The sequence below is a fragment of the Silurus meridionalis genome, chromosome 4 (assembly GCF_014805685.1).
Source record: "Silurus meridionalis isolate SWU-2019-XX chromosome 4, ASM1480568v1, whole genome shotgun sequence".
In the NCBI taxonomy this organism is placed as follows: Eukaryota; Metazoa; Chordata; class Actinopteri; order Siluriformes; family Siluridae; genus Silurus; species Silurus meridionalis.
In genome coordinates this window covers 5,223,109-5,250,283 of record NC_060887.1, presented here as the reverse complement: position 1 = coordinate 5,250,283, position 27,175 = coordinate 5,223,109, and the positions used below count along the sequence as shown (strand labels likewise).

General features: G+C 40.6%; 3 protein-coding genes and 1 long non-coding RNA gene across 5 annotated transcripts in view; 2 read left to right on the top strand and 2 right to left on the bottom strand.

The window, feature by feature from the left end:
• LOC124384581 (little elongation complex subunit 1-like) overlaps positions 1–27,175 on the top strand; it is a 256,093-nt gene that overhangs the window by 221,899 nt on the left and 7,019 nt on the right. The gene's annotated exons all lie outside the window — the stretch shown is intronic.
• On the bottom strand, positions 1,487–4,668 carry LOC124384601 (little elongation complex subunit 1-like). Its single transcript, XM_046847590.1, has 4 exons — positions 4,596–4,668; positions 3,783–4,051; positions 2,571–2,739; positions 1,487–1,949 (listed from the first exon to the last, which is right to left on the bottom strand). The coding sequence occupies exons 1-4, from the start codon at positions 4,636–4,638 to the stop codon at positions 1,504–1,506; spliced, it is 927 nt and encodes a 308-aa protein (XP_046703546.1). The 5' UTR covers positions 4,639–4,668; the 3' UTR covers positions 1,487–1,503.
• Positions 22,532–25,446, bottom strand: LOC124384619 (RING finger protein 225-like). Of its 2 annotated transcripts, none has more exons than XM_046847625.1 (2): positions 25,368–25,446; positions 22,532–23,222 (listed from the first exon to the last, which is right to left on the bottom strand). In XM_046847625.1, the coding sequence occupies exon 2, from the start codon at positions 23,207–23,209 to the stop codon at positions 22,547–22,549; it is 663 nt and encodes a 220-aa protein (XP_046703581.1). In that variant the 5' UTR covers positions 23,210–23,222; positions 25,368–25,446; the 3' UTR covers positions 22,532–22,546. The 2 variants fall into 2 exon arrangements, with proteins under 2 accessions (XP_046703581.1, XP_046703582.1); XM_046847626.1 differs by lacking the exon at positions 25,368–25,446 and adding an exon at positions 23,928–24,015.
• On the top strand, positions 25,982–26,990 carry LOC124384723. The gene is made up of 3 exons (XR_006925530.1): positions 25,982–26,193; positions 26,450–26,618; positions 26,784–26,990. It is a non-coding gene; the product is annotated as an uncharacterized LOC124384723 (long non-coding RNA).

The following is a 27,175-nucleotide window of genomic DNA, read 5'->3' as shown; positions in this document are numbered from 1 at the left end:
CTTGGTGATCCTGGGGCTTGAACCCCTGACCTTCACCACTGAGCTACCACTTCCCAAATAGAGACCCTTCCATGGTGAAATACTTACAGCTAAAGTTACAGAATTCTCTTTGACTGTCTGAACACTGATCCTGGAAACTTAATTTATAAATGCACAATAAACATTTTCTCACAGAAACATCACCATATCAACAATTACCACATTTTTCCCTATGAGATCTTATTGTATTAAAAATTAGATATAAAAATGGCTGTTTAAATATTAACTTTACAATATGTTGAAGATGTTTTGCATTCAGTACCGTATAATATTGGTAATGGTCCAAGTCCAGCCCAGTTGTGCACACAGAAGATCCAGGCTGAAGATGTAGTTCCAGGTAGCAGGGCAGAGATTATAACCATACCAGCTGTTCTCCAGGAAAGACTTCAGGGTGCTGGTAATCATATTGTAGATGTTTCCCGGAGGCTCCTGGCAAAAAATACATCATTATTTAATACCCAGTGCAATAAAACACTGTTTAAGTGACAGCGTAGTTCAATATAAATGTATATGGAATTTGTCCCACTAGATTACACTGATACTTGAAAATTAAAGGGAGATTAAGAAGGCAGTAAAATACTTGATAAAGTCCAGTTAAAAAAAATGACACTGAGAGGAACACTGAGGATCAGCTTCTTACCTCATCCCAGTGCAGATACTTGGTGAGCAAGTGAAATATCTTTCCCTTTGCTTTCAGGTTGCTCACTATGTGAATTGCTCGGCATAAAGAACTTTCATAGGACAAAAAACTTGGCCATGCTGTCACCATGACCATAATCACTTTGGGGGCTTCAAGAAAGTCTGCAAAGCAACAAAACAATAGAACATAAATACAGTGTATAAAAAAAAAAAAAGACATTGGATATAAAAAGTTGACACACCTTATAAAATTGCACCTTATCAAATTGCAGACAGAAATAATAGGAAAACATCGGGAAAGAAAGCGATATCCCGGCAGAGAGGGAGAGTTCTTAGGGTTCTTAAATACCGGGCAGCGTGGGAAAACCTCAAAATTGCAGCCGACCCGGAAGTGCACGTTGCCGAACGGGAAGGCACAAGCCGAGACGGGTTAGAGACGGGAAACGTGAAAAGATGGGTGGATCCAGAGGACTCTGGGAAGTTTGAGGCAGACCGCAACAGTGTTGATCACTTTAGAAATGGGACAGGGGACATGTGTGTGTGTGTGTGTGTGTGTGTGTGTGTGTGTGTGTGTGTGTGTGTGTGGAAGCGTGGGGCAAGTTTCTTTTATACAGCCTTGAGAGAGAGGTCTCAGGGGGACAGCCAGACCTGCCAGTACCGGGCAGGGGACATCGTTTGCCATGAAACCATGAATGGCACCTTGGCCCCCTCAAGCCAATGACACCACTCCTCTAAGGCCAGCTTGATAGCCAGGAGCTCCTGCTCACCATGAGTGGTAGGAGATAGCGATTCTTAAAAGTAATGGCGTTACGTCCCTGATAGTCTTTACGTGGACGAAGGGTTTGTCCTTCTTCTCCACAAAGAAGAACCCAGCCCCAGGGGAGGAGGAAGGGTGAATACTCCCGGCAGAGAGAGACTCCTGAATATACTGGTGCATGGCCTCCTGCAGTCCAGACAGATTGTACAAACGTCCATGGGGAGAAGAGGTTCCAGGCAACAGGTTGATGGCACAGTCATGTGGCTGGTGTGGTGGAAGGGAGGATTCTTTGACCTTGCTGAAGACACCCTAGGAGCTGAGATCAGGTTGAGGCTCCTGACGTGACGGGACAGGTGCAGGGCGGGTTGAGGCGAGACAAAAAAACACGAGCATAAGACACGAGCATAAGATGAGGGGATGATCAGGAACGAGAGCCACTCCTGTGGAAGAAAGAGATAATCCAGCAGAGACGGGGAGAACCCGGAAGACTGTGATGTTGTCTTCTGTAAAAAAGCTGAAAATAAAGAGGAGTTTCACATTTCAACATGACAATGACCAAAAGCACATATCCAAATTAGCAAAGGCACGGCTTCAGAAAAGGATCATCACAGTACTGGAATGGTCCAGCCAGAGCCCAGACCTCAACCCAACTGAAAACCTATGAAATGACCTACAATGAGCCATACACAGAAGATCACCTCACAATTTAAAGAAACATTTCTGCAAAGTAGAATAGATAAAAAAAGTGTAGATGTGGGAAGTTGATAGAGATTATTCACAAAGACTTGATGCCATAATAAAGGCAAGTTGTGCTTCCACTAAGTAGTAGTTTTGGGGGATTTTCAGACTTATGCAATCAAGCTGTGATATTATTTAAAAAGTTACCAATTAATAAATATTTTTTTTGTCTCTGGATATTTGTTTTTTGGAAAATCACATTAAACATGTAACAAGTTTGACGTTTACACTGTTGGTATTTTTTATCTTTCTATTTAAAAAACCTGCCATTTCATGAGAGTGTGTAAACGTTTTACATCCACTGTACATCACCAACAACAAGACACAATTTACTTCTCTGTATCAGTGTCCAGATCATTTTTAGTAGATAAGTAATGAAATATCAGTATAATCTCACCTTCTTTAAGGAGTCTGTAGACGAGAGCATGTGCTTTGTGACAGTCTCCTCTCTGTTGACACACGCCTACATAAACCCTACAGAGAGACTGCAGGAGATCATGTCCCATAAACCCTCTCTCCACCTTGATCTTCTCCAAAATCACAGACAGAAACATCTCTGCTAAGGACTAAATGAGACGGAGAAAATTTTTAAGCTTCCAACTGAATAAACGTATTTAAATCATGTATTTAAAACAAATACAGAGGAACCCGGTTATCTCGCCCTCGGTTACCTCGACAACCCTATTAAGTCGACGTTTTTGAAGTGGAACCGCCAAATTCTCGCTTTTTCTTAGCATTTTTTATCAGTTATGTCGCTTTTTTTATGTCGCCGAACCCTAATATCTCGAGCACAAGGGGAGAAAAATTTGCCATTTAACGTCGATTATCTCGGTGCAGCCGCAGAAGAACTCGCGGAATCCGCGGTGTGCTTTGGGAAGAAAAGCGCAGCCGTTATGAGAGTGCCGGTGGGAAGGCACGTACCGGGATACGCATGAGCGATAACAACGACCGTCGTGAACCAACATATACCAACAATAACAGACAGTGAGAGTGTGGAAGTTTAAATAGGAGCTGGTGATGATGATAAATGAGCATCGTATGTGCGATTCAAGCCGGAGCTTCAGAGAAAGCGGCCGAAAGCACCTGACATGCTGAAGGGGCCGAAGGGGCGTGGCAGGTGGATTCCTGACAGATAAACATGTACTGTATGTATTTTTATAGCATGCCTTCATCAAACAAATCGCGGCAACGCTGTTGTGTAAAAACCCCTTCAAAAACACGTGCATGCACATTCTCATTTATTAACGCACATCATGTACATAAAGAAATTTCAAGCACGTTAATATATTGCCGCCATTTTGATTTTCGTTTATCTCGATCATCGGTTACCTCGATGCTTTTTGGCGACCCCCTAGGACATCGACATAACCGGGTTCCACTGTATAAGGAAGTTGAGACTTGACTGTAGACTGGGTTTAGGAAAACTATTAGATATTGTATAAAATGTATACATTTTTACATGATAAATCATATCTACTGTTCAGTTTAAGAACATCAGAACCAGTGAATTATGAATCAACTTTAAAAAATGAGAAACTCAAATCCACAGCTAAAGAATAAAGTGTTTAAATCGCATGCACACTAAATAAAACAAAAGATAAGAACTGACCTCTTCTACACAAAACTCAGAAATGACGTGTTTCTCTTCATCTCTCAGAACAGGAAGTTCACTTGTTCCTGTGAGAAGTGCATGAATCCTGTCTGTAGGTAAAACATCAGAACAGGACTTTTGTAGTGTTTCTAATGCACTGGAGATGAGAGATTGTGTTGTGTGTGTTGTGTTTACAGGATCAGCTGAAGCAGCATCAAGTCGAGGCTTTTGAGCTTTCCTGGGTGGTGACATGTCTGATCCAGTTCTCTTTGCTGTGGGCTTTGGGTCTGTATGAATATAAAAGAAATTTATATAATTTGTCACACGCCCTTATCCCGAGAGACTTACAATATTTCTTCCTAGATCTTAAAAAATGACTGTTACACATTTAGGTTCATTAAGGCGGTGAAGAATTTGCCTTGTCAACACTTTTTCCATTAATGTTCCAATACTTTTGGTGATAATGTACATACTAGGTTTAGCACATGCTAAGATTAAACTGTTTATCCACTAAAATTAGATTACAACGTCACATTTAAATACGTTTATCAGCTTCCTGCTTGTTTATGTTTTATTAATTATTATTATTTTTAATTGTATTATTAATTATTTGTGTTCATTTATTACATATTAAATGCAAATACAGAACACATCAAAATGTACAGAAACTTAGTATTAGAGATTTTACTGTTACCTTTGTTCAACTCGTTCTCCACTTTGTAAAGTTTTTCCTGTTGAGGATCCAAAACAAAAAGCAGATTTAGTTTTATTTAGTCACATTTCTCACTAAAAGTTCAATGATGTCTGCATTTAAAAATGGAAAGAAAGTACCTCCATTAAGCGAAAGCTTTTCTCCATGCTGCTGATTTTGCATTTCAGGCCTCGGATTTCCAGATTTTGTCTGGTGTTCACTTTTGTAAAATAATTTACAAAATGAAATGAAAAGGTGCTCAGATCACATTAATCACATTATATGTTTATTTTAATAGAACTGAATCATGCAGTAATAATCAACTTGTACTTTCTTACACACCTTTAAGTGCCAGAAGCTGGTTTTTAACACTGACATTTCTGTGGAAGGGAAAAGAAACATTTAGATAAAACATTATATAATATATTATTATATTACATATTATATAGTATCACTGCAATGATTGGAATAAAGTATAAAGAGCAAAAAACATACTTGTGAGTGTTGCTGAGTAGCATAAGGCTCTTAATGGCCTGAAGCTCCTGCTGGCTTATGCTCGCTTTTCCATTTCTGTAGGTCTTTTCAATATTTTCTTCTAGAGAGTTTGTTGAATCTGAAGAAGAAAAAAAGAAAAAAAAGAACTGCTTTAATCACAAATCATTCTATAAAGTTTTTTGTTAATTTTTTTATAATAAGTATCTCTGTAGTCTGATCGTTCTTCCTCAGCTGATGGGACGCGTTTACTCAGTGGAGCCTCCTTCTGCTAACAGCCTTTAAATGTACTCGTGAGCGTTAAGTAGTAATGTCATGTTTAGATGATGTTGGGATTTAGGGACTTTATTGAAGCTAAATGTTTTTCATGCTAGCTAGAGCGCATTCCGGAAGTTCTGGGTGAGCACGTGACTAACGCGTGACTAGTGATGAACCTGCAAAATTAATTAAACTAAAGACTTGTAAAGTAACTTACCGCTAAAGCGTTTCTTCTGAAGTGAATGAAATAGATCGATTTGGTTGCGTGATTGAGAAGTTTGATGCGCGACGTGTTAAGTTTGTTGGCTGCTTCCGAGATCAGATGAGATCGAGCGTTCTCAGAGTAGTATAGCCGTAAGCTCGGTGTTCTGGCTTTTATGCATGTGGTCGATAGCGCACTGTGACATCACAGAGATATGAATGTGTCTGGATTCGCTATAATAAAATTTTGTAAAGACTTTGTTTTTGTGAAAACCCAAATCTGTTCCAGCATGGTAATGCCCCTGAGCACAAAGCCAGCTCCATGAAGATCTGGTTTACATGGTTTGGAGAGGAAGATCTTGAGTGGCCTGCTATAGAGCTCTGATCTCAACCCTACTAAACACCTTTGGAATGAATGCGCCCCAGACCTCCTCACCTCACCTACATCTCTACCTGACTTTACTAACACTCTTGTGGAACATCTTCCCAGAAGAGTGGAGGAAAATATCAGCACAAATTGGGACTAAATGTGGAATGTGATGCTCAAAAAGCACATACCGTACTTATGACCAGGTGTCCGCAAACTTTTGCCAAAATAATGTATATATACAGTGTACAGATAGATAGATAGATAGATAGATAGATAGATAGATAGATAGATAGATAGATAGATAGATAGATAGATAGATAGATAGATGACTGTTCTAAAGGCTGAAAGGATTATTGGTGTTTTCCTGCTCACACTACAGGAACTGTACACATCCAGAGTAAAAAGAGGGCACAGAATATCACTCTGGGTTCCTCACATCCAAGCCATATGCTGAATAAACTTTTGACGTCCGTCCAACGTTACAGAGCACCGAGCATCAGGACATGAGGCACAAGAAAAGCTTCTTCCCCGAGGCGACTACCTCATAAACACTTAAATACTCTCCCCATTGTGCAATAAAATACAACGTGTGCAATATCACTTCTGTACCATCTGTGTAATATTACTCCTTATTTATTTTTCTTTATAAATCGTGCAATAACACTTTTTTTTATTATTATTTATCTTTTTTTATTCATCATTAAAAAAAGTGTGCAAATAGACGCAAATGGTCACCAAAACAAACTAATCATGAATGCCTCTAAACAAGTCATGCAATATACAGAAAGAGAAAAAGGAATATTGTTGCTCTATGTGTAAAAGCATAGCAGGCGTCATGGCATAATCTAAGTGATATACAGTTATTATCCTGTTTCATTCACTGCATTAGCTTTTACTATCCTCATAAAGAGATGAGTGATAGAGCTGCATACACGCCTTTATCTTTTATACAGTGTGACACTGGCAGTCAGCTCCACAGCAGTGTAGTGTTGGTGGGTGAAGCTCAAGTGGCTCCAAAGCAGATGAAGCATCAGTGGAATTCATGATGAAGATGCTGAACCTGCTGCTGGACGCTGACACGATTTATTTCATGGTTGGATAAAATTGGTGTAAAATCTATGTAGGAGACTTAGAGAGTTTTTTTAAAGCAGGAGACAGAAGAAAAATAAACAGATTACGGAAGAGGAGGAGAAGCTGGAACACATGCAGAAAGGAGTTACAGATTGGGATGCATTTCTTAATCTGATGATAGAGAAGATAACAGAAGAGAAAGAAGAGAAAGCCATTCTGGTACAGAAGGTGCAAACTCTGGAGGCTACTTTGGCTTGTGAGCGAAAGCAGCGGGAACAGAACATAATTCATAGAAACGACACACACCTCCAGAACATCACCGAGCTCCAGTCTTCCCTGAAACTCCACAAGGAACAGGAGAAATCTGTAGAACATGAGAGAGAGCTGTGTGACAAAACAAAAGCAACTGCTGGAATGTGTTGCTCAGATCAAGGCCACTTTTGAAGTAGAGAGATATAAATGGGAGGAGAAAAGCAAGAAGGACCAACTAGACATGAAGGAGAGGAAGAACTTACACCTCCAGACCATCAAAAAAGGTCCAGGATTCTCTGAATCTCTGTAAAGAAGAGAGGAAGACTGCAAAGCTTGAGAAAGATCATTTGATGAGATACCAAGAGCGACTGGAGGAACGTGTTGCTCAGCTGCAGGCAACTTTGGATTTTGAAAAAAATAAATGGCAGGTGAAAATAAAGATGGTCAAACGAGACATGCAGGAGAGGACCATCTTACAGCTTTAAACCATCAGAGACCTTCAAGATTCCCTGAATCAGTGTGAGGAAGAGAAGAATTGTGCAGAGCATGAGAGAGATAATTTGATGAAAGAATGAGAACATCTGATGAGACACCAGGAGCAACTGGATGACCATGCTGCTCAGCTGACATTAAATTTTAAGAAAAAAATGGGATGAGAAAAAAAAGAAGGCTAAACTAGATATGGTTTGGAGTTCTAATATGTTCCTCTCCTACATTCAAGAGCTCCAGGATACTGTGAATCACTGTAAGATACAGAAGAAGACTTAAGAGCTTGGGAAAGATCATTCTGAGAAACCAAGAGCAATTGGAGAAACATGTAGCTCAGCTGAGGGCACTTTGGGTTCTGACTATGAGAAACAGCAGAAACAGAAAGCTGAACCTCTACAAGCCCAAAGAGTCGCAGAAAATCTCTGAGGAAACAAAGATTCTTAGGTGAGGAAGAGAAATGAGGATGGAAACCCGAGAGTGACTGGAGGAAGCTGTACAGCTGTTCAGCAATATGACTTCAGCACTAGAGAAAGAAAACCAGAGAAAGAAAAGAGGAGATCAAGCTGGACATGTCCTACATATAATAAAGTACAAACACATCAGTGATTATTGTAACTCAATATTTTTTCTTTCTTTAAATTAAATAAATATCTTAAATATAGTGTGTTTTGTTTCTATTATTAAAGTGTTGGGCATTTCAATTTAACTAAGAATTAAAATAAAATAAACAGTTATTGAACAGTATTCACAGCATCAGTTTAAATATTAAATCACAATAACACTGAGATTAAATCAGTTTACAATACATGAGTTCTTCATGGGTTCATCTGATGCACACAATACTATAAAGTTTAGTTCCAATGCAGCCTCATAACATCATAGTTCAAGTATAACTTTTGACAACTGCAGTTAGTAGAAAAACATCAGAAAAAACTATTTAATAGATTCATTTTAATAATTCAGTCCATTCAGTTTGGTCAATTCTGTTCGAAAAGATTCGATTCGATGATTTCGACTCCTTAGATTCAGTTCAAGTGACTCAGTTCAAGAGAGTTCGGTTTATCACTTCTATTCAAAACAATGAGGTTCAGGAGAGTCGCTTCACTGGTTCATCTGTACTCGTCCTTTCTGAATCATTTAATTTATTTCATTAATATTAATCAGGTCCATTTAACTTGAATTTCATTTATTTATATTGCACTTATACACAAAAATGTGTATGCGTTGTCGGAATTCAGAGCCCGTCTCCGAGACGACACATCCAGGGTGGATTCTTTGCTCAGAGGATTCCCAATGTTGTTCAGCCAATCCTAAAAACATCAAATATAATAGACACAAACCGCCAATGAAGGATCCTCAGTCCTGGATGAGTAAAAGCAAAACTTCTTTATTTCATGCACGTTTCAATGAGCTCAATAGAAGGTGGGTACTTCACATCAAAATGATCAGCACATCAAAAATGATAAAGCACACCAAAATGATGAAGTACACCTGCTGTCTGCTTGTGCTCGTATTTATACCCTGAAGACACCCTGTGTCTTTTGTTTTTTTCTCATTTCTTCATCTTGAACAATTCTTATTTTCTGACTTTGCCTCTTTTGTTTCAATTCCACTTATCTTTGGCCTTGGTCTTCACTCTTCCCATATGGTCCCATATTTGAAGTTCCTGCTCTCGCCCATTTCCCTTAGTTTTGGCCTTTATCTGGTTTTATTAAAAGAAATGTGTGTATAAAGCTTTTAATCTCTCTAAACCCAACCATACATTGCTTCAGTGTTCCTGCATCTGCAATGGGTAAGTGTTCTGCTTTTATTTTTTTTATAATGCTGTTTGCTATTCTACTATTATTGAATTTAGCTATATCAGTGTATTAGATTGTCTGTTTACATGTGCTTGACTATATTACTCTAATTTGATTATACACGTGCCCAGGTTATACTTTATTTGTGCATTCTGAACTGATTGTTACATAGTGTGTAGAATCTTCTCTTGAATGTGTGTTATTCTTGCATGCACCTCGCAGCTTGTGTTTTTGTCACTGTGATTTTACCCTGTTTAACATCGATATCTCTGTTAGCCTCTTTTGCTCAGCTCCATCACGCAGACGCCCTGGAACATCTCCTAAGAGTGGTCTTCGCAAACAATATCGCCAATTCCAGCTCTTCTCACTTGCTACTGAGATTGCTCGATTTCTTGAACATCTCTAGGCCAACTGTTCCAGAGAATCCCTGTCTGCCTCCTCGCATTGTGCAGAGCACCTTTACGCGTGATATGGGCACCCAGACCTCACCTGACCTCTCTGCTGCCTTCAACCAACAGACCCAAACTTATGATGACGACCTTGATGATGGCATCTGCTTTTCTGCAACAAGACCACAGTTTTCTCCTTATCCCTCACGCTGGTCTCCCACTGATTATTCTCCTACCTCTCCTTCCCATTTGCCCGATTACCTTGCTACTTTGCCTTCGCCTGACTCTGAGCCAAAATACTCCCTTATGTCTTCTGCAGTCGCAGAAGCCCACAAGCTTTTCTATCCCAATAAACATGCTTAAACTCAATGCTGTCTTTTGTTCTTTGTCTATTCAACACACTCATAACATCAGTCAGACTCTATTCTATTCTCACACATAACTGCCTTATTATTACTATTCTACTTATACTTGGTGTAAATAGGTTACATAAGTTTGATTAACATCTAGGATAAATAGGTTTTATCAAACTACTTCTATTGTATCTAATAAGTCCTACATTGATTATTAGGTTAATTCTGTTGTATTAATTAGTTTAATTATAACACACGCTAGATAAGGTCTATGCAGATTCCTCGGCTGCACACCTACAAAACAGTAAAGAGAAGACAGAAAAGGCAATTTAGTACATTTTAAAATACTACTATTCATGACAGCATAAAAAAAAAACATGCATCAATATAATTAAGACGTATCCTAGAATCTCATCAGTGAATTGTTCCCACCTCTGCCTCACACAGTAATAACTTATGCCGGGGGACCAGTCATGGAATCCAAAACTTATGAATGTAACAATAAAAATATCAACCTTGCGTCTGAACTTGACTCTTAACGAATATTTGGCTTTTGCCAAAAGCCAGTGATTGAACAATGATTCTGATCAGCTGAAAGACGTAAGTCACACCTCCGATCACGGTGGACCAGAAAGTTCAACGCACTGCAACTGAAGAAAACATATGCAAATAGAAAACACCAGCAACTCAAGAAAACATCATCAGCTAAACAACACGTGCTGCAAATCCTCACAACGCAACTAAATACAGAATGTCCTGCAAATCCTCACAACACAACCAATTCATTTACACTGCAAACAGCACAGATCACAAAATAAATGTTTCATGGGGACCCCAACAAGTGACGACCCGGGACTGCTTGTTCAGTGTCTATTGATCAGTGGTGGTGTTGATGATCTGAAAAGTGAGTTTTTTGTTTATTTTAACATCCTGATCATGATTCCTTGGCTTTTGCCAGTTAACATAATAACGTTTTACAGTTAATTGTGTATTTCATCAGATTATTTAGGATAATAATATTCAAAAGGCCAAGGAATCATAAACAAACAATGATAAAATAAACAAACAACTCACCTTTCAGGTCATCGACACATCAACACCACTGACGAATAGACATCGAACAATAAGCAGTTCCAGACGGGTTGTCACTTGTTGTGGTCCCCTTGAAACATTTATTTTGTGATCTGTGCTATTTGGTTGTGTTGTGAGGATTTGCAGAGTGTTTCTGTGTTGGTTGTGTCGTGAGGATTTGCAGCGTGTTTCTGTGTTTGGTTGTCGTGAGGATTTGCGTGTTTCTGTGTTTGGTTGTGTCGTGAGGATTTGCAGCGTGTTTCTGTGTTTGGTTGTGTAGTGAGGATTTGCAGCGTGTTTCTGTGTTTGGTTGTGTAGTGAGGATTTGCAGCGTGTTTCTGTGTTTGGTTGTGTTGTGAGGATTTGCAGCGTGTTTCTGTGTTTGGTTGTGTCGTGAGGATTTGCAGCGTGTTTCTGTGTTTGGTTGTGTAGTGAGGATTTGCGTGTTTCTGTGTTTGGTTGTGTGAGGATTTGCGTGTTTCTGTGTTTGGTTTTGTCGTGAGGATTTGCAGCGTGTTTCTGTGTTTGGTTTTGTCGTGAGGATTTGCAGCGTGTTTCTGTGTTTGGTTTTGTCGTGAGGATTTGCAGCGTGTTTCTGTGTTTGGTTGTGTTGTGAGGATTTGCAGCGTGTTTCTGTGTTTTGTGTTGTGAGGATTTGCAGCGTGTTTCTGTGTTGGGTTGTGTTGTGAGGATTTGCAGAGTGTTTCTGTGTTTTGTGTTGTGAGGATTTGCAGCGTGTTTCTGTGTTTGGTTGTGTTGTGAGGATTTGCAGCGTGTTTCTGTGTTTTGTGTTGTGAGGATTTGCAGCGTGTTTCTGTGTTTGGTTGTGTTGTGGGGGTTTGCAGCACATGTGTTGTCAAACTTATAAGGTTTTTTTTTTTTTTTATTTGCATGTGTTTTCTTAAGTTGCAGCGTGTTGAGATCTTTCAGCCACCGTATAGGATGCCTTGAGGATAATTTATAAGATATAGAGAGTAATTGATAAGATATTTTTTAATCTCCAGGTGAATTATTCCTTTAATTAAACAGAGGCAAAAACAGTGATCGGGATAAAATATTATTAATTGGGCAGCACTAGCTATAGGTTATATGACTTACACTTCCGGCTGTACTGCCCTGTATACCACCTGAAATGTTTAAGAGACTTTGTTAGATTTTTATCATGCCCAAACGAAACTTAATTCGTGGAGAGGTTTTCCATATGATCTGCGATGCCCGTAGTGCCTTTCTGATCAGGGAAGAATCACACCGCACACAGCAAATGCTTCCTCTTCAGTTTATTGCAGGCGGCAGAACGTTTATATACACATACAAAGAAAAGAAACCTGACCTAGTTGTTTCCTGTTTAGACAAGAGGATATACTAGCTGGCGATGTGTGAGTCCAGATAAGGACTCCCTGTTTACCTTAAAGACTAACATCGTAAATATTCTATAGACACTGAGCAGACAAAGGAATGTGTGTGAAACAGTGTGAAAACCATCCTAACACTAACAATGGCCACTTTAAATCATTTATGATTTAGCATCACACACCAAAACATAGGATGGTCATCCTGGGAACAGAATCGGTGACACAAACTGCAAATGAAAAGATAAAGACAAACAAAAACATAGAGATTCCATTTCATTCTTTCCTACATGCATATAATCCTTCATCATCACCACTCCAATCGAGGCCTTTATGGCCTGTCTTACCATCATCATCAAACATGGCAACATACAAAGTATAATTCCAACAATCAATAAAAGAATCATTCCTAAAACAAAATAGTGTTCAACACTGTAAACAAACTCTTAATCTTCTCAAAAAACTTTGTTCAGCAGATGTTTCACGTTCTCCAAGACATCATGAGACATTTATTTCTCAGTGCTTGCTCAGTATGTCTATTAGCAGTATTATAAGGTATACAGGTACAATCTCTTCTCTGAATAATGTGTTCAAAGAGAATAAGGAAAATTCGGAGTCTAGTTACAACTATGCACATATTGTTTAGAATTTAGACCTAGAGCAGGTATCAGGGTAAGCTAAACAAAACAGTTAAGCGAGTCAGATCTTCACCCCGGAGGTGGCCCCCTTTCTACTATAAAGAAAGGATGTTTCCGTGGGCTCTCAACTGTTTCAGCCCTGAATACTCACTTAGGCAGGCTTCTTAGGCCAACAGACCAATTAGTGCACAGATTAAGTGGGTGCTGTTTTGATCCTGCTTGCATGTATCCACTGTGGCTGATGATCAGTCAGAACTCCAGTTCTGGTTACAGCTAGAACAGTCGCTGGACCCAGATACTTCGGCTCACCGACCTTGGTAGGCTTCAGACTTCTTATCAGGACCTGCTGATTAGGCACAAAAGGGTGTGTTGGCTTATCTGTGGGCAGAGGAAGAGTTAGTGAGACATCAGCACTGATAGAATTTAATTTCTCAACCAGGGCAGAAACGTAGTCGTCCACCATCACTTCCAAGTTACCTAAGGAAGAAATGCCAGTGCGTCCCCTGACCCATGGGGTCGGGAAAGGCCGGCCCATTAGAATTTCAAAAGGTGACAGTTTGGTAGTTGAAGATGGGGTCATTCTCATTTCTGTGAGCACTGCCGGGAGAACAACAGTCCAATTTCGGCCTGTTTCAATGCAGGCTTTAGTAATACGTTCCTTAATGGTTCTGTTTGTTCTCTCTACCACTCCAGCTGACTGTGGGTGATAGGGAATATTAAAATGCCAATCAATTGCTAAGCTTTTAGCCAAAAGTTGTGTTACCTTCAAGCAAAAGGTGTGCGTTATCACTTTCAATCATACTAGGAATACCGAACCTAGAAATGATCTCTTTTGTTAATATTTTGACAACCGTTTTAGCATTCTCTGTCGCACATGCAAATGCTTCTGGCCACTTACTGAATCTGTCAACTATAACCAACAGATATCTCAAATTTCCTACAGCTGGCATATGTGTAAAATCTATCTGTAGGTGTTGGAAAGGGCTTCAGGAAAAGTAAGCGCAGTATGTTGTACAGGTCGATGTCGTTAGTTTTGGCACAAGTCAAACATGAATCCAACACTAGCTTGGTTGTTTTAGCTACATCAGCAATACAGTATAATGCATTTATAGCCTGTATGACTTTTGCTATGCTAATGTGTGACATTCCATGATAATGCTTCACCAACACTATTAAGGCTAGTTTGGGAAGAGCAATTTTGCCATCTACATCTCTAATGATACCAGCAGAATCTGATTTACATTGTTTGGAAGCCCAATACTTGATGTCCTCCTCAGTAGGCTGACTTTGAAGTATTTTTAGGTCAATGTCTGGTATATTGGAGATATGTGACATCATCGAGATCTCAGGATTTGTATGTACTGTGTCCAAATCTACTGGTTGTTTTGCTGCTTCCTTAGCTACTTTATCCGCTAACGTATTTCCCTGAATTTCCTCTGAATCACCTACGGCATGTCCTTTAACCTTCACTATGGCCACTTTGGCAGGGAGTTGAACAGCATTTAAAAGGTCACCTATGAGATTAAAATGTGCTATGGGCTTTCCATCAGCTGTTTTAAAGTCTCTTTGCTTCCATGTTTCGGCAAAATCATGCACAATCAGTGTATATAGTCACCTTCAGACAACTGACATGCTCTTGTAAATGCGACCAACTCTGCAGCTTGTGCAGATGTGTATGGAAATGATTTAGCTTCAACTATTACATCAGGTAATCTTACAACCGCTTATCCACATAAATACACACCATCAGAAGGTTTTGAACATGAACCATCTACATATAGACAATCCCCCTCTTCCAGGGCCATATCTAAAAGATCGGGCCTACTAGAGGTCTCTTTTCAATGTGTTCAAGGCAATCATGTGTGTCGTCAAAACCATCTAAGTCAATATCGTCTAGCAGATCACGCAGAGCTACACAGCTGAATGCGGCTGAGAAGAAGGCTTAATAGTTACGTTTTCCATTGCCAAAAGTGTGGTCCCAAACCCAGATCTACGTTGTGCTGTCATATGTTGTGTAAAATAGCTGTTACCTGATGTGAGGTGTACAGTATCAAAGGATGTGACAGCACCGTTTTCTCAGCATCCCGGACCATCAGAGCCGCAGCAGCCACTGCACGCAAGCACGAGGGCAACCCTTGTGCTATGTTGTCTAAAGATTTAGAAAGATACACAACAGGGCGATATCTGTCACCGTGTTCCTGGGCTAGGATCCCCGCAACCGTACTTGTTGTGTATGCTGTCAGAAGAATAATATGCAGCAGAACGGTTGAGTCGTGTTAACTCACATGGTTTTTATTCAGAACTGCCATTACTAATACGGCACTACATAAGTCACCACTAGAGGGCAGGCTTATCACAGAATGCTGGTACCAATAGTACATATATTACACATTCCTCCCCTTTTAGATTAATCACCCAAGAAACAAGAAACACACAACTACAACTCACTGCATAACAATCACAATAAACCTGAACAATGTTGGCAATTACAACACATTACAAATCAAGCCTCTGGGGAGGTTTCCTACATCTCTCAGGGTAACGTCTCTGCGAATCCCGGTGCGGTCCAGGCGTAACTGAAGCCGTCACATCAGGATTATCAATGTGTGGTTCAGAATCGTTCATGGTAACCGAGGTAAGAGGGGCAGTCTCAACAGCATCATTGACCTTGCCATTTAAATCAGGAACATCGTCAGATGAATCAGGAACAGATAACAGTGAGGATTTTGCCTGACGATTCACCAGCTGATCTGCATGCCGTCTCCATGTGTTGTCACCAACCTTTACTGTGTACATCAAGGGACCAGTTCTGGTGGCGATGGTACCTGGCTGCCATTTTTCCTGTCTGTAGTCACGTGCTAAGACTGCTTGTCCTACTTGGAAGTTTCTTGCTTGTCTATCGTTCATGTGCACAAACTGTTTGTTTTCCACATCTCGTCGAACATCAGGTTTGATGAGATCCAAGCGAATCTTAAATTCCTCTTGAAGAACATCATTGCTGGCGCTTGACCAGTTGTGGAGTGGGTTGCATTTCTGTACATGAAAAGGAAGTTGTCTATTTTGTGTTGGAGTGAGATGGTGTCATTGTCCATTGCATTTATTGCTTTCTTGAACGTTTGTACAAACCTTTCGGCCAAGCCATTAGTGGCAGGATGGTATGGTGCGGATGTAATGTGCTTGACTCCGTTCAGCTTCATAAATTTCTGAAACTCTTCTGAGACGAACTGTCGTCCATTATCCGTGCATATCTGTTCTGGAAGCCCGTTTCTGGAGAATATTGATCTTAGCACAGAAACAGTCTTTTCGGATGTGGTTGTCTTCATTAGAACAACTTCAGGCCACTTAGAATGCGCGTCCACGGCGATTAAGAACATGGAGTCCTTGAATGGCCCAGCAAAGTCGACATGCACTCTTTGCCACGGTGTTGACGGCCATTCCCAAGGATGCAAAGGAGCTAATGGTGGAGAGTTCTGGGTCCTTTGACATCCTGGACAAGCCTTTGCCAGATCTTCAATCTGCTTGTCAATTCCCGGCCACCACATGTAACTGCGGGCAAGATTTTTCATTTTCACAGTGCCCAAATGTCCTTCATGTAGTATGTCCAACATCTTACTGCGCAATTTGGAGGGAATGACAACTCGCAAGCCACACATTAGAGTTCCTTGACACACAGAAAGCTGTTCTCTCCTTGCTGCGAACGCCGGATACAGCGAGTTCCCTGCTGTCGGCCACCCACGTACTGTAATATCATAGACCTTAGACAATGTCGGGTCATTGCGGGTTTCTCTCTGAATAGCAGCATTTGTCACAGGAAACTGACTCATGATTGAGGTTTGAAACATGTCAGCTGGATCCATCGCCTTTGACTCTTCCGTCAACTTCAGTGGAAGACGCGACAAGCCATCCGCGTTACCGTGTAGTTTGGTGCCTTTGTACTCGATATCATATTGATGAGCACCCAAAAAGAGCGACCAACGCTGCAACCGTGCTGAGGCCATCGCTGAGACACCCTTCTGAGCGTTGAATATCGAGACCAAGGGCTGATGATCTGTGATCAGGGTAAACCGTTGACCATACAGATAATGGTGGAATTTTTTTACACCCCACACGAGACTAAGTGCTTCACGGTCTATTTGTGCATAGTTGCGTTCCGCTGTCGTTAGTGATCTAGATGCAAAGGCTATCGGTTTTTCAGCACCATCTGGAAACTTGTGTGACAGCACTGCGCCAATTCCATATGGTGATGCATCGCACGCCAGTCTGATAGGCATAGATGGATTGAAGTGTGTTAGCACTATATCGGAAGTTATGAGCCTTTTGGTCTTTTGGAAAGCTTGCTCACAGCTGTCTGACCATTTCCACTGTGTCCTTGTTTGCAACAGTGCGTTCAAAGGATGTAGTACAGTGGAGATGTTTGGAAGAAATTTGTGGTAATAGTTCACAAGTCCGAGATATGATCGGAGTTGAGACACGTTTTGTGGGTGTGGTGCATTTAGCACAGCTTCAATTTTGTCTTGTGACTTGTGTAGACCATCTTTGTCTATTACATGACCACAGTAAGAAATCCGAGACTTAAAGAACTCACATTTTCTTTGTTGGCTCTTAGTCCATACTCACACAATCTCATCAGCACCGTTGCAAGTTTCTGAGGTGATCTGTATCATCCTTCCCGTCACAACGATATCATCCAGGTAACACTGTGTTCCTGGTATACCCTGCAACACCTGGTCCATCGCTCTCTGCCACAAAGCAGGGGCAGAGGCAATTCCAAAAACAAGACGATTGTATTGATAGAGCCCTTTATGTGTGTTGATTGTCAAGAATTTCTTGGATTTCTCATCCATCTCCATTTGAAGGTAAGCTTGAGCCAGGTCAATTTTTGAGAAGTGTTCTCCACCAGACAAAGATGCAAAAATGTCTTCAATGCGTGGCAGGGGATACTGTACTGCATGAAGCGCTGGATTAATGGTCACTTTAAAATCCCATAAATACGTACATCTCCTGCTTTGCCCTTTTTGATCACTGGAACTATGGGTGTTGCCCATTCACTCCATTCAACCTTTGTCAGAATTTCCATTTTTTCCAAATTATCCAGCTCTGCCTCCACCTTGGGACGAATTGCATACGGGACTGGGCGAGCTTTAAAGAATTTTGGAGGAGTGTCTTCTTCTAACTCCAGACTCGCTTTTATTCCCTTAAGTGTTCCTATTCCTTTTTGAAACACAGATTCTGCATTGTCTATAATTTGCGCTAGGGCCTTTAGTGTCTCTTTGTCTGTGTCTTGCTGGGGCACATCCAGTTTTTTTATAGTGTGCCAGTCTAGAGGTATTTTCCTCAGCCACTCACGTCCGAACAATGCAGGCCCTCCGTTTTCCAACACATACAAGTACAATTGCTGCTGATTTCCTTTGTACTTTACAATTACTTGTAGTTTCCCTTTCGGAGACACTTTTTCACCAGTATAGGTCTTTAATATCACTGATGTGCTTTGCAGTGGTATTTTTGAGAACAGTCGCTGGTAATCAGCTGCTGAAATGACCGATAAGGCCGATCCAGTGTCTAACTCCATTTTGAGTTTGACTCCTGACACTTCCGGTGTGAGCCAAATAACTCTTCGATCTGTCTCCTCAATATTGTACAGTTCCAAACATGAAAGATCATCTGTACCTGAACTCGTGTTTGTTTCATTTTCAGTTACTTGATATACATTGGCGGATTTACGTTTCACCTTGTGTGTTCTGTCTTTTTGTATCTTCAGTCTGTCTGTTTTGCATACACGTTCGATGTGCCCCTTTTTATGGCATTTCCTGCACTCTTTATCTTTGAACCAGCAGTCATTCGCATCATGAGACATTTTTCATAGCGATAACATTTCTGTTTTCTTTCCAATTTCAGTGACAGTTTATTTGTTGCACATTCCATTGTTTTTTGTTGCAATTCCAATGCATCTTTTGCTGCAGTCTCCATGGATATTGCTATATTCAGTGCACGATCAAGTGTCAAGTCTTTTTCTGTCAATAGTCTTTTTTGTGTGCTTTCATTGTGCATTCCACACACAAGCCTGTCTCTTAATGCATCTGCCAGTCCAGCTCCAAATCGACAATGTTCTGACAATCGGCGTAGCTCAGCTATATATTCAGAAATGCTTTCTCCTTTTGCTTGGTTACGCTTATGGAATCTGAATCTTTCCGCAATTAACAGGGGTTTGGGGTTCAAATGTTCATTTAGAATGTTCACTATTTGCTGAAACGTTTTATCCGCTGGCTTTTCAGGGTTAACAAACTACGGAGCAGTCCATACGTCTTTGCTCCCATCACGCTTAGCAAAACAGCCACTTTCTTATCATCTGCAATGGCATTAGCCTCACAGTATAATTCCACTCTTTCCACATAAGTTCCCCAATCCTCAGCATTGCTTTCAAACGCGGTGATTGTTCCAATCATTGACATTTTTATTTTTATTTTTGCTCGTTTGCAGTTTAGCTTTACACTTTAATTAGCTTCTCTTTCTTTCATGTGACTCACGTTGTCTTTTCACGATCCTTCTTTTCCTGTTTCATGTCCAATAAAGTCTTGTTGTAGTTATAAATCCCATCCTCGTCGCCAATTTTGTTGTGTATGCTGTCAGAAGAATAATATGCAGCAGAACGGTTGAGTCGTGTTAACTCACATGGTTTTTATTCAGAACTGCCATTACTAATACGGCACTACATAAGTCACCACTAGAGGGCAGGCTTATCACAGAATGCTGGTACCAATAGTACATATATTACAGTACTAATACGTTCGTGCACATAGAGGTGAAAAGGCTTAGCATTATTCGGAAGACCTAGAGCTGGAGCAGACTGTATAGCCTTCTTGAGGGCAGCAAAACTGTCAGTCATTTCATGACTCCACAGAATGAGATGTGATGGAGGAGCTTTGTGATCAATAGCACTACGCAAAATTTTATCATGCTGTGCGCAGTCAGGGATCCATGCTCTGCATTAGTTCACCAGTCCCAAGAAGCTCTGCATCTGTTTCACAGTCTGAGGTCTTGAAAACCCAGTCACAAGCTGCACTCGGTCCTGCGATATCTTACGTTGGCCTTCTGAGATCACATGGCCCAGATATGAGACCTTTCTCTTCACCCACTGTAGTTTCTGATGTGAAGCTATAAATCCAGCCTGAGCCAGGACATTGCAGACAATCACTGATGCTGTGTAGCAGTCCTGCTCAGTCAGTCATGTGATAAGGATGTCATTTGCGTATTGAAGGATCCAGGTTGTTTCTGGAAGGTGGATATCAGCCAAAGTTCTGTGCACTACAGCGGAGAATACGGCTGGCGAGTCAACAAAACCCTGAGGAAGACGGGTCCAGGTGAATTGACGTCCCCTATAGGTAAATGCGAAAAGTGGCTGCGTCTCTGAGGCCAAAGGGACACTGAAAAAAGCAGAACAAAGATCAATCACAGTAAAAAAATTCTGTGAGTCGCTGGTATAGAGTTAACAATGGTAGCTACATCGGGCACCAAAGGAGCTAACGGAATAACTAATTTATTAATCTCACGTAAATCTTGTGTTAGCCTTCAGCATTTTTTATCTGCCTTCAAGACAGGATTAATCGATGTGTTATACGGTCTTGTGTCTCGATCAAAACACCTTGTGACAATAAATTGTCAATAACTGGAGCAATGCCAACATTCTTCTCTTTCGACAATGGATATTGTTTAACAAAAATCGGATGATGTGTTTTCATGAGTGCATGATACGGTTTTACCTGGATTAAACCTGCCTCATCTTTGTGAGAGGCCCATAATTTAGGGTTAACTTCACCTAAATTTGGTTCATCAGGCAGGACCTCTGTGGCTCAGTTGATAGCATAAGGACAGAAGAAAAAGACAGGGAGACATTGGTTTCAAAAAACAGAATTTCCATTCTCATTTTGTGCATCATATCTCTTCCTAAAAGGTTTAAAGGCGAGTTTGGAATTATTGTAAAGCTATGATAAAATTAGTACCAGTCGGTGTCACTACAGGCAAAAGGTGAGTTACAGGACATGAAATTGGAAATCTATCTATTCCCTAATAGATGAACTTCCCCTTTTTTCTAGGACCTCCTCCTTGAGTTTTGTGCTGAGGCTGAAATGCACCACTTCCTGTTGCAGTGCAGAGCATAACGGATTAACTTAACCTGGAGCATAGCAGAAACCTCAAGCAGCATCTAAATCTCTAGGAAAAAGTATCTAGATGTAATACAATTTTACTCCATAATGCCAAATGATCTAAATAAGGATTAGTTCAATAACCAGCACAATTCCTATACATCCAATCTTTACACAGAACAAAGAACAGACACACAACACTTAATACATAGACAATACACACAACACATAACACTTAGACAATACAGCTGCGCTAGGCACCAGGGGGATCGCAGTCTTCAAACAAAAAGAGTAATCCAGTCTCTCCAATTGGATCACAAATTTTGTAAGTTAGGAGAAAAAAAATCGACTATAAAGCCAAAACAAGATTGAAGTCTTTTCAAAATGTCTGTTTTTCTTTAGTTCCTTTTCTCTCACTTTTTTTTTTTTTTTTTTTTTAAACAATTAATTTTTCATAAATCTATTTTTTCGGGCATATAAAAATTATCGTGGATTCTTTTGGATACTTCAGACAATATCGCCTGTACTAGACAGACCGTAAAAAACGTCTTCTAATCTTGCATCTTACATCTAAGGTGAGGAAACCAATGTCGTGACAAAATCATCCCTCCAAAGGAAATTATCATTAATTCAACAATTAATGCATAACCAAGACACGAACACATATGCAGCCCTATTGGCTGGTATACGGGACAATCCCCGCAAACAAGGAAGTATCTTAAAACTTACCTTGATGCGTGATTTCCCTTTGGATATTGCTGAAAGTATCTCGCTTCTGACACCAAAACTGTTAGATTTTTATCATGCCCAAACAAAACTTAATTCTTGGAGAGGTTTTCCATATGACCTGCTATGCCTGTAGGCCTTTCTGATATCAGGGAAGAAGAACTACACGGCACACAGCAAATGCTTCCTCTTCTGTTTATTGCAGGCAGCAGAACGTGTATATACACACAGGGAAGAGAAAATTCTGACCGAAACTTGTTTCCTGTTTAGACAAGAGGATATACTAGCCGGAGATGTGTGAGCCCGAAATAGACTCCCTGTTTTCCTTACAGACTAACATCGTAAATATTCTATAGACACTGAACAGACAAAGGAATGTGTGTGTGTGAAACTGTGAGAAACATCTTAACACTAACAAGTCAAGTCAAGTTTATTTCTATAGCGCTTTTCACAACAGACATTGTCTCAAAGCAGCTTTACACAAATCAACAGTCAAGGTGAATCGTGTGCAATTATGCCAGGCCATAGCTCATTTTTGTGTAAGATGAAAACAGTGATGCCGAGGGAGACCACGATGATAAACAATGCTATCTTCATGATCAGGATGAAGCGGGGGCAGACACCGCTGGGTGGATACTGTTCCAGCTCAGTGTTGACTTGCTCCCCGAGGTCCAGGCTGCGGTGCTGACGGTTCGGGGAAGGTGGGACAGAGCTGGGGATGCCCTTCAACTGCAGCTTGCCTCTGTTGCGGTTGAAGTGGATGCTGTAGACACGCTGCATGGCCTCGGGGAGGCAGGACAGCACCACGATGTCTGTCGCCAGTTTAGGGAGGCCCAGGGTGGGCACAGGGGTGTACGCTCTGCACAGAGGGCACTGCAGGCTGTCGGGCTGAGAGGATTTTATGTTGATGCGTGCGAGGCACTCCAGGCAGAAGGTGTGGCCACATTGCAGCACTTTGGGTGTGTTGAAGACGTTGTTGAATTGACTGAAACACACGGCACACTCCAGGTCTGGGAGGTCATCATTACAGAAAACCTGGGCTTCAGAGACCTCCATGGTGCAAGACGTGGTGGTGGTGCAGGGTGTTGTGCATGGTGCTGTAGAAGGCGCTGTGGGCTCCGTGGGGCTGTCAGGGGCATAAGGAGAGCGATCCATGTCTGTTCGAGAGCTGAAAATCAAACACACACACACACACACACACACAATCTGGTTTATTTGCTTTACAAACACGATTTATTAAATACAGCACCAGTATGTGAGTTTCACATGTGTCCGATTCTTAACCAGCAAAAAGCCTTTCCTACTGTTAATGATACATTTGTTTTGAAATGCAACAACACAGAGTCATGCAAAGCAGCAGAGAGAGCAGGCTGGAGCTGTGTGCATGTACCACATGTGTGTCATTCACAGTGTCTGACCAGGGGTGCAAATATGGGGTATGCAGTAATATGCAGTGCACAGTGGCACCACACCTGGTGGGGAGGTAGAGTTACAGTTAGGGTTAGGGTTAGGGTTAGGGGGGCATTGCATGTAGGGAATTTAAATAAATAAACATGTCCCTCTCCACAAATAGCTGCTTAAAGTGAAATGCGTAATTAACTGCCAAATATTTACCGTCTTCAAGTACCACATTTTTCTCTGAATGTATTCTAGACAAATATATCAACAATGAATTATAAGTACTAAATGTGCACATGCAATTATTATACAGCCATGGTGTGAGATTGTGGAATACTGTCTATGATTGAGTCTGTAATTTCTCGACAGAAGTGTTTTAAAACTAAACCAATATCAAAACATTTATTCAGCTCATAAATCCTATAAAACATGCAGCATTAAACATGAACTTCCAGCAGATGAACTCCATACATACTGTATTTATACCAAGAGATCTTTACAATTGACACGATCATTGTAGAGGAAAAAGTTCACTCAATTAATTTAATTATATTTTATATATACAGTGGAACCCGGTTATCTCGCCCTCGGTTACCTCGACAACCCTATTAAGTCGACGTTTTTGAAGTGGAACCGCCAAATTCTCGCTTTATTCTACGCATTTTTCATCGGTTATGTCGACTTTTTTTATGTCACGGAACCCTGATATCTCGAGCACAATAGGGGAAAATTAGAAATTTTAACGTCAGTTATGTCGATTGGCACTGTGCAGACGCAGAAGAACTCGCGAAAGTGGTGAAAAAATCAAACCTTACAGATACTACAGGTGTTGTATTGTATACTGGTGAATTTCTGCTGTTAGTAAGTGCACATATGCATTTTTTTGTTAAATGTTATGCGAAGAACGGGAACGCGGCGCTCCAGGCTTCAACTGCTTACCGTCGCTCCTTATCGAGAGAGCCGTGCTCCTTACGGAGCGCGCGGGCGAGCAGGGTAAGGAGCACGGTTCTCTCGGTAAGAAGTTGAAGGCGGGAGCTTCAGAGAAAGCGGCCGAGAAAGCACCTGCCACGCCCCTTTCGGCCGTTCACGTTTGAGACTTTTCTGTCCCTCGTTTTTGGTTTCCGGTTCGTTTTGGATCTTCCGGGGTTTTTTTCCGGCTTCGCGCCGTGCGCCATTCCATTCACAAACTCTCTCTCTCTCTCTCTCGGCTTATCTCCCCCTCGGCATCGCGGTTGTAAGTTTTTTCGGACACTTTGCTTTGTGTGTTTGTGTGGATTACTTCAGCCTGATGGTCATACGTTATCATACACTTAGTTATGTTTTTCTTTTCTTTCCACATGTGGACTAAATGTGAGACGGCACTGTGCAGACGCTGTTTTTTTTGAGTGATCTGTGTGTTTATAATGTTGGAGAATATAATAAAGGTTTGGATGGAGAATGGACGGTGGTTTGTATTGTATACTGGTAAATCTCTGCTGTTAGTAGGTGCACATATGCCTTTTGTTGTTAACAAACGTATGTACATTTTTATAGCATGACCATCAAACAAATCGCGTAAAACCCTCCAAAACACGTGCATGCACATTCTCATTTATTAACGCACATCGTGTACATAAAGAAATTTCAAGCACGTTAATATACTGCCGCCATTTTGATTTTTGTTTATCTCGATCATCGGTTACCTCGATGCTTTTTGGCGACCCCCTAGGACATCGACATAACCGGGTTCCACTGTGTATATATATATATATATATATATATTTCAACTGGTTAATTTATGCATCCCGCAATGCATCACGGGAAGAAATACTTCCGCAAAAGTCTTCAAAAGTATAAAAAATCTTTCCTATAAGAAAATGACAGTATAAATAATAGAAACATGTTGAATAGAAAATAGTTTGATGGAGAAACTCACAGATGAAACACGATGAATCTCTGGATTGCGCTTCACATCAGCGTTATTTAGCCACGCCCACATCGCCTGTGACGTAACAACCCTTTTCCTCGTTTTAAACCTATAGATGTTACAGGTGTATAATTTACCCTGTTCAATTTACATGTCCTGTTTCAACTCATACAAAACTGTTGATTTGTCATGTTTATACTCATATCTGTGTTTAAAAATGTAGTTACCTGACCAAAATGGGTGCTTCTCTTAAATGCCTTGATAATAGAAGCTGATGTCACTTCCTGTCCTGATTCCTCCTCTTCTCTTTCTTTATTGTAATCTCATTGAAGTGGTGGGTTTCTCCTAAATTTATGAAAAGTTAATTTATTTCGATATGAATTTCTTATATATTATATAATTCTTTTTTTTTTCACGAGACAGAAATGTAAATCAGGGTAGTGTAGAAAAATATGACGTTGTGGCGCCCCCTAACGGTAGCAGCTGAAAGAAGAAGACTTTTATATTTATTTTTTTCACTCAAATCTTTGTGATGTTACTTTATCTATCTGTGTGATTATTTTACACTTTTTGGGTGTATTTTTATGAATGTGAGAACACATGGTGATAAGTCTACTACACATTTATTTTTATAGAGAACAATAAGTGAAATATCACCACAGAGGCTGCTGATTTGTTCTGTGTTCATCAGAAGAAACATTAAATACTTCCAGTGAACTGCAGTCTGCTGTCCCGTGTACCGGTGGACAGCGAGAGATCCAACCTGGAGGACAGAGTGATGGAGTTGGAGGAACGGCTCAGTGAGACACACAGAGAGTGTGTGATCAACACCAAGGTGAGAAACGTAATCCTGGTGTAAAAGAGTCTCATTGTGGATGTGAACATTAATGACTGAATCCGTGATCCTCTTCCTCATAGCAGTGTTTTAGGAGTGTGAGCAGGAGTGAGAGACTCACAGTGTCCTGAAGTACCAGTACAATCATCTGAGGGAAACTGTAACCTATAGCAAGGAGTCACTACAGGTATCAAGTGTTTAAATGTGTGTGTAGACGTCAATTAAACCAACAAGCTTTTTCTTGTAAAACTTCCAGGTCTTCTGGATGAAGCTGAGAAGAAACACGAGCAGGTGCTGGAGTCCAGTGTTCAGCTACAGAAAGAGATCTACAAACTGGTATCAGACATGGACTTACTGTAGCCTCAGCTGAGCTGAAAGAGGAAGAGCTTCTTCAGACTAACAGGAAGTGCAGCAGGTTAATGGCAGTAAGTGGGAAACTCCTTGCATTAAGCAGTACATGATGAGTTCCTCCACATGCTGTATGAACTTGAAGAGAAGAAAAATTGTATTTCTAGTTGGAGATGTTGAGTTTCTTGTTGATTGAATGGATGTAAAGTTTAAAGCGCCTCTGTTCCATGGTTGTGTTTTAGGAGTGGGAACAGTACCAGGATGTTTACTGTACCATGAAGGTGAAGTACGACGGAATGAAAGAATCCGTGAAACATTTGTAGATTTTCATCACAGACTTGTACAGAGCATGTAGCGCCATCACTTGGCCTGAAAAGCAGCCTAGTGTTCACGTGGTCGGTTATGGTGCTCAATAAGTTCCTGATGTGGTTTCTGTTTGTATTTTTTTCCTCCGCAGCGAATTAATGAATTTATTTGTGAATTTGTTTGCATTATTTCAGTGTAAACAAGAAGAAAAGAAAATGCCTTTTTTCTGTAAAGTTTAAATAACATTGGATTTTTTCTTTCTTAAATTTCAGCAGTTTTATTTCTTCTCATTTCATTAATTTTTTCTTTGCATGTGAATGTGAATGAA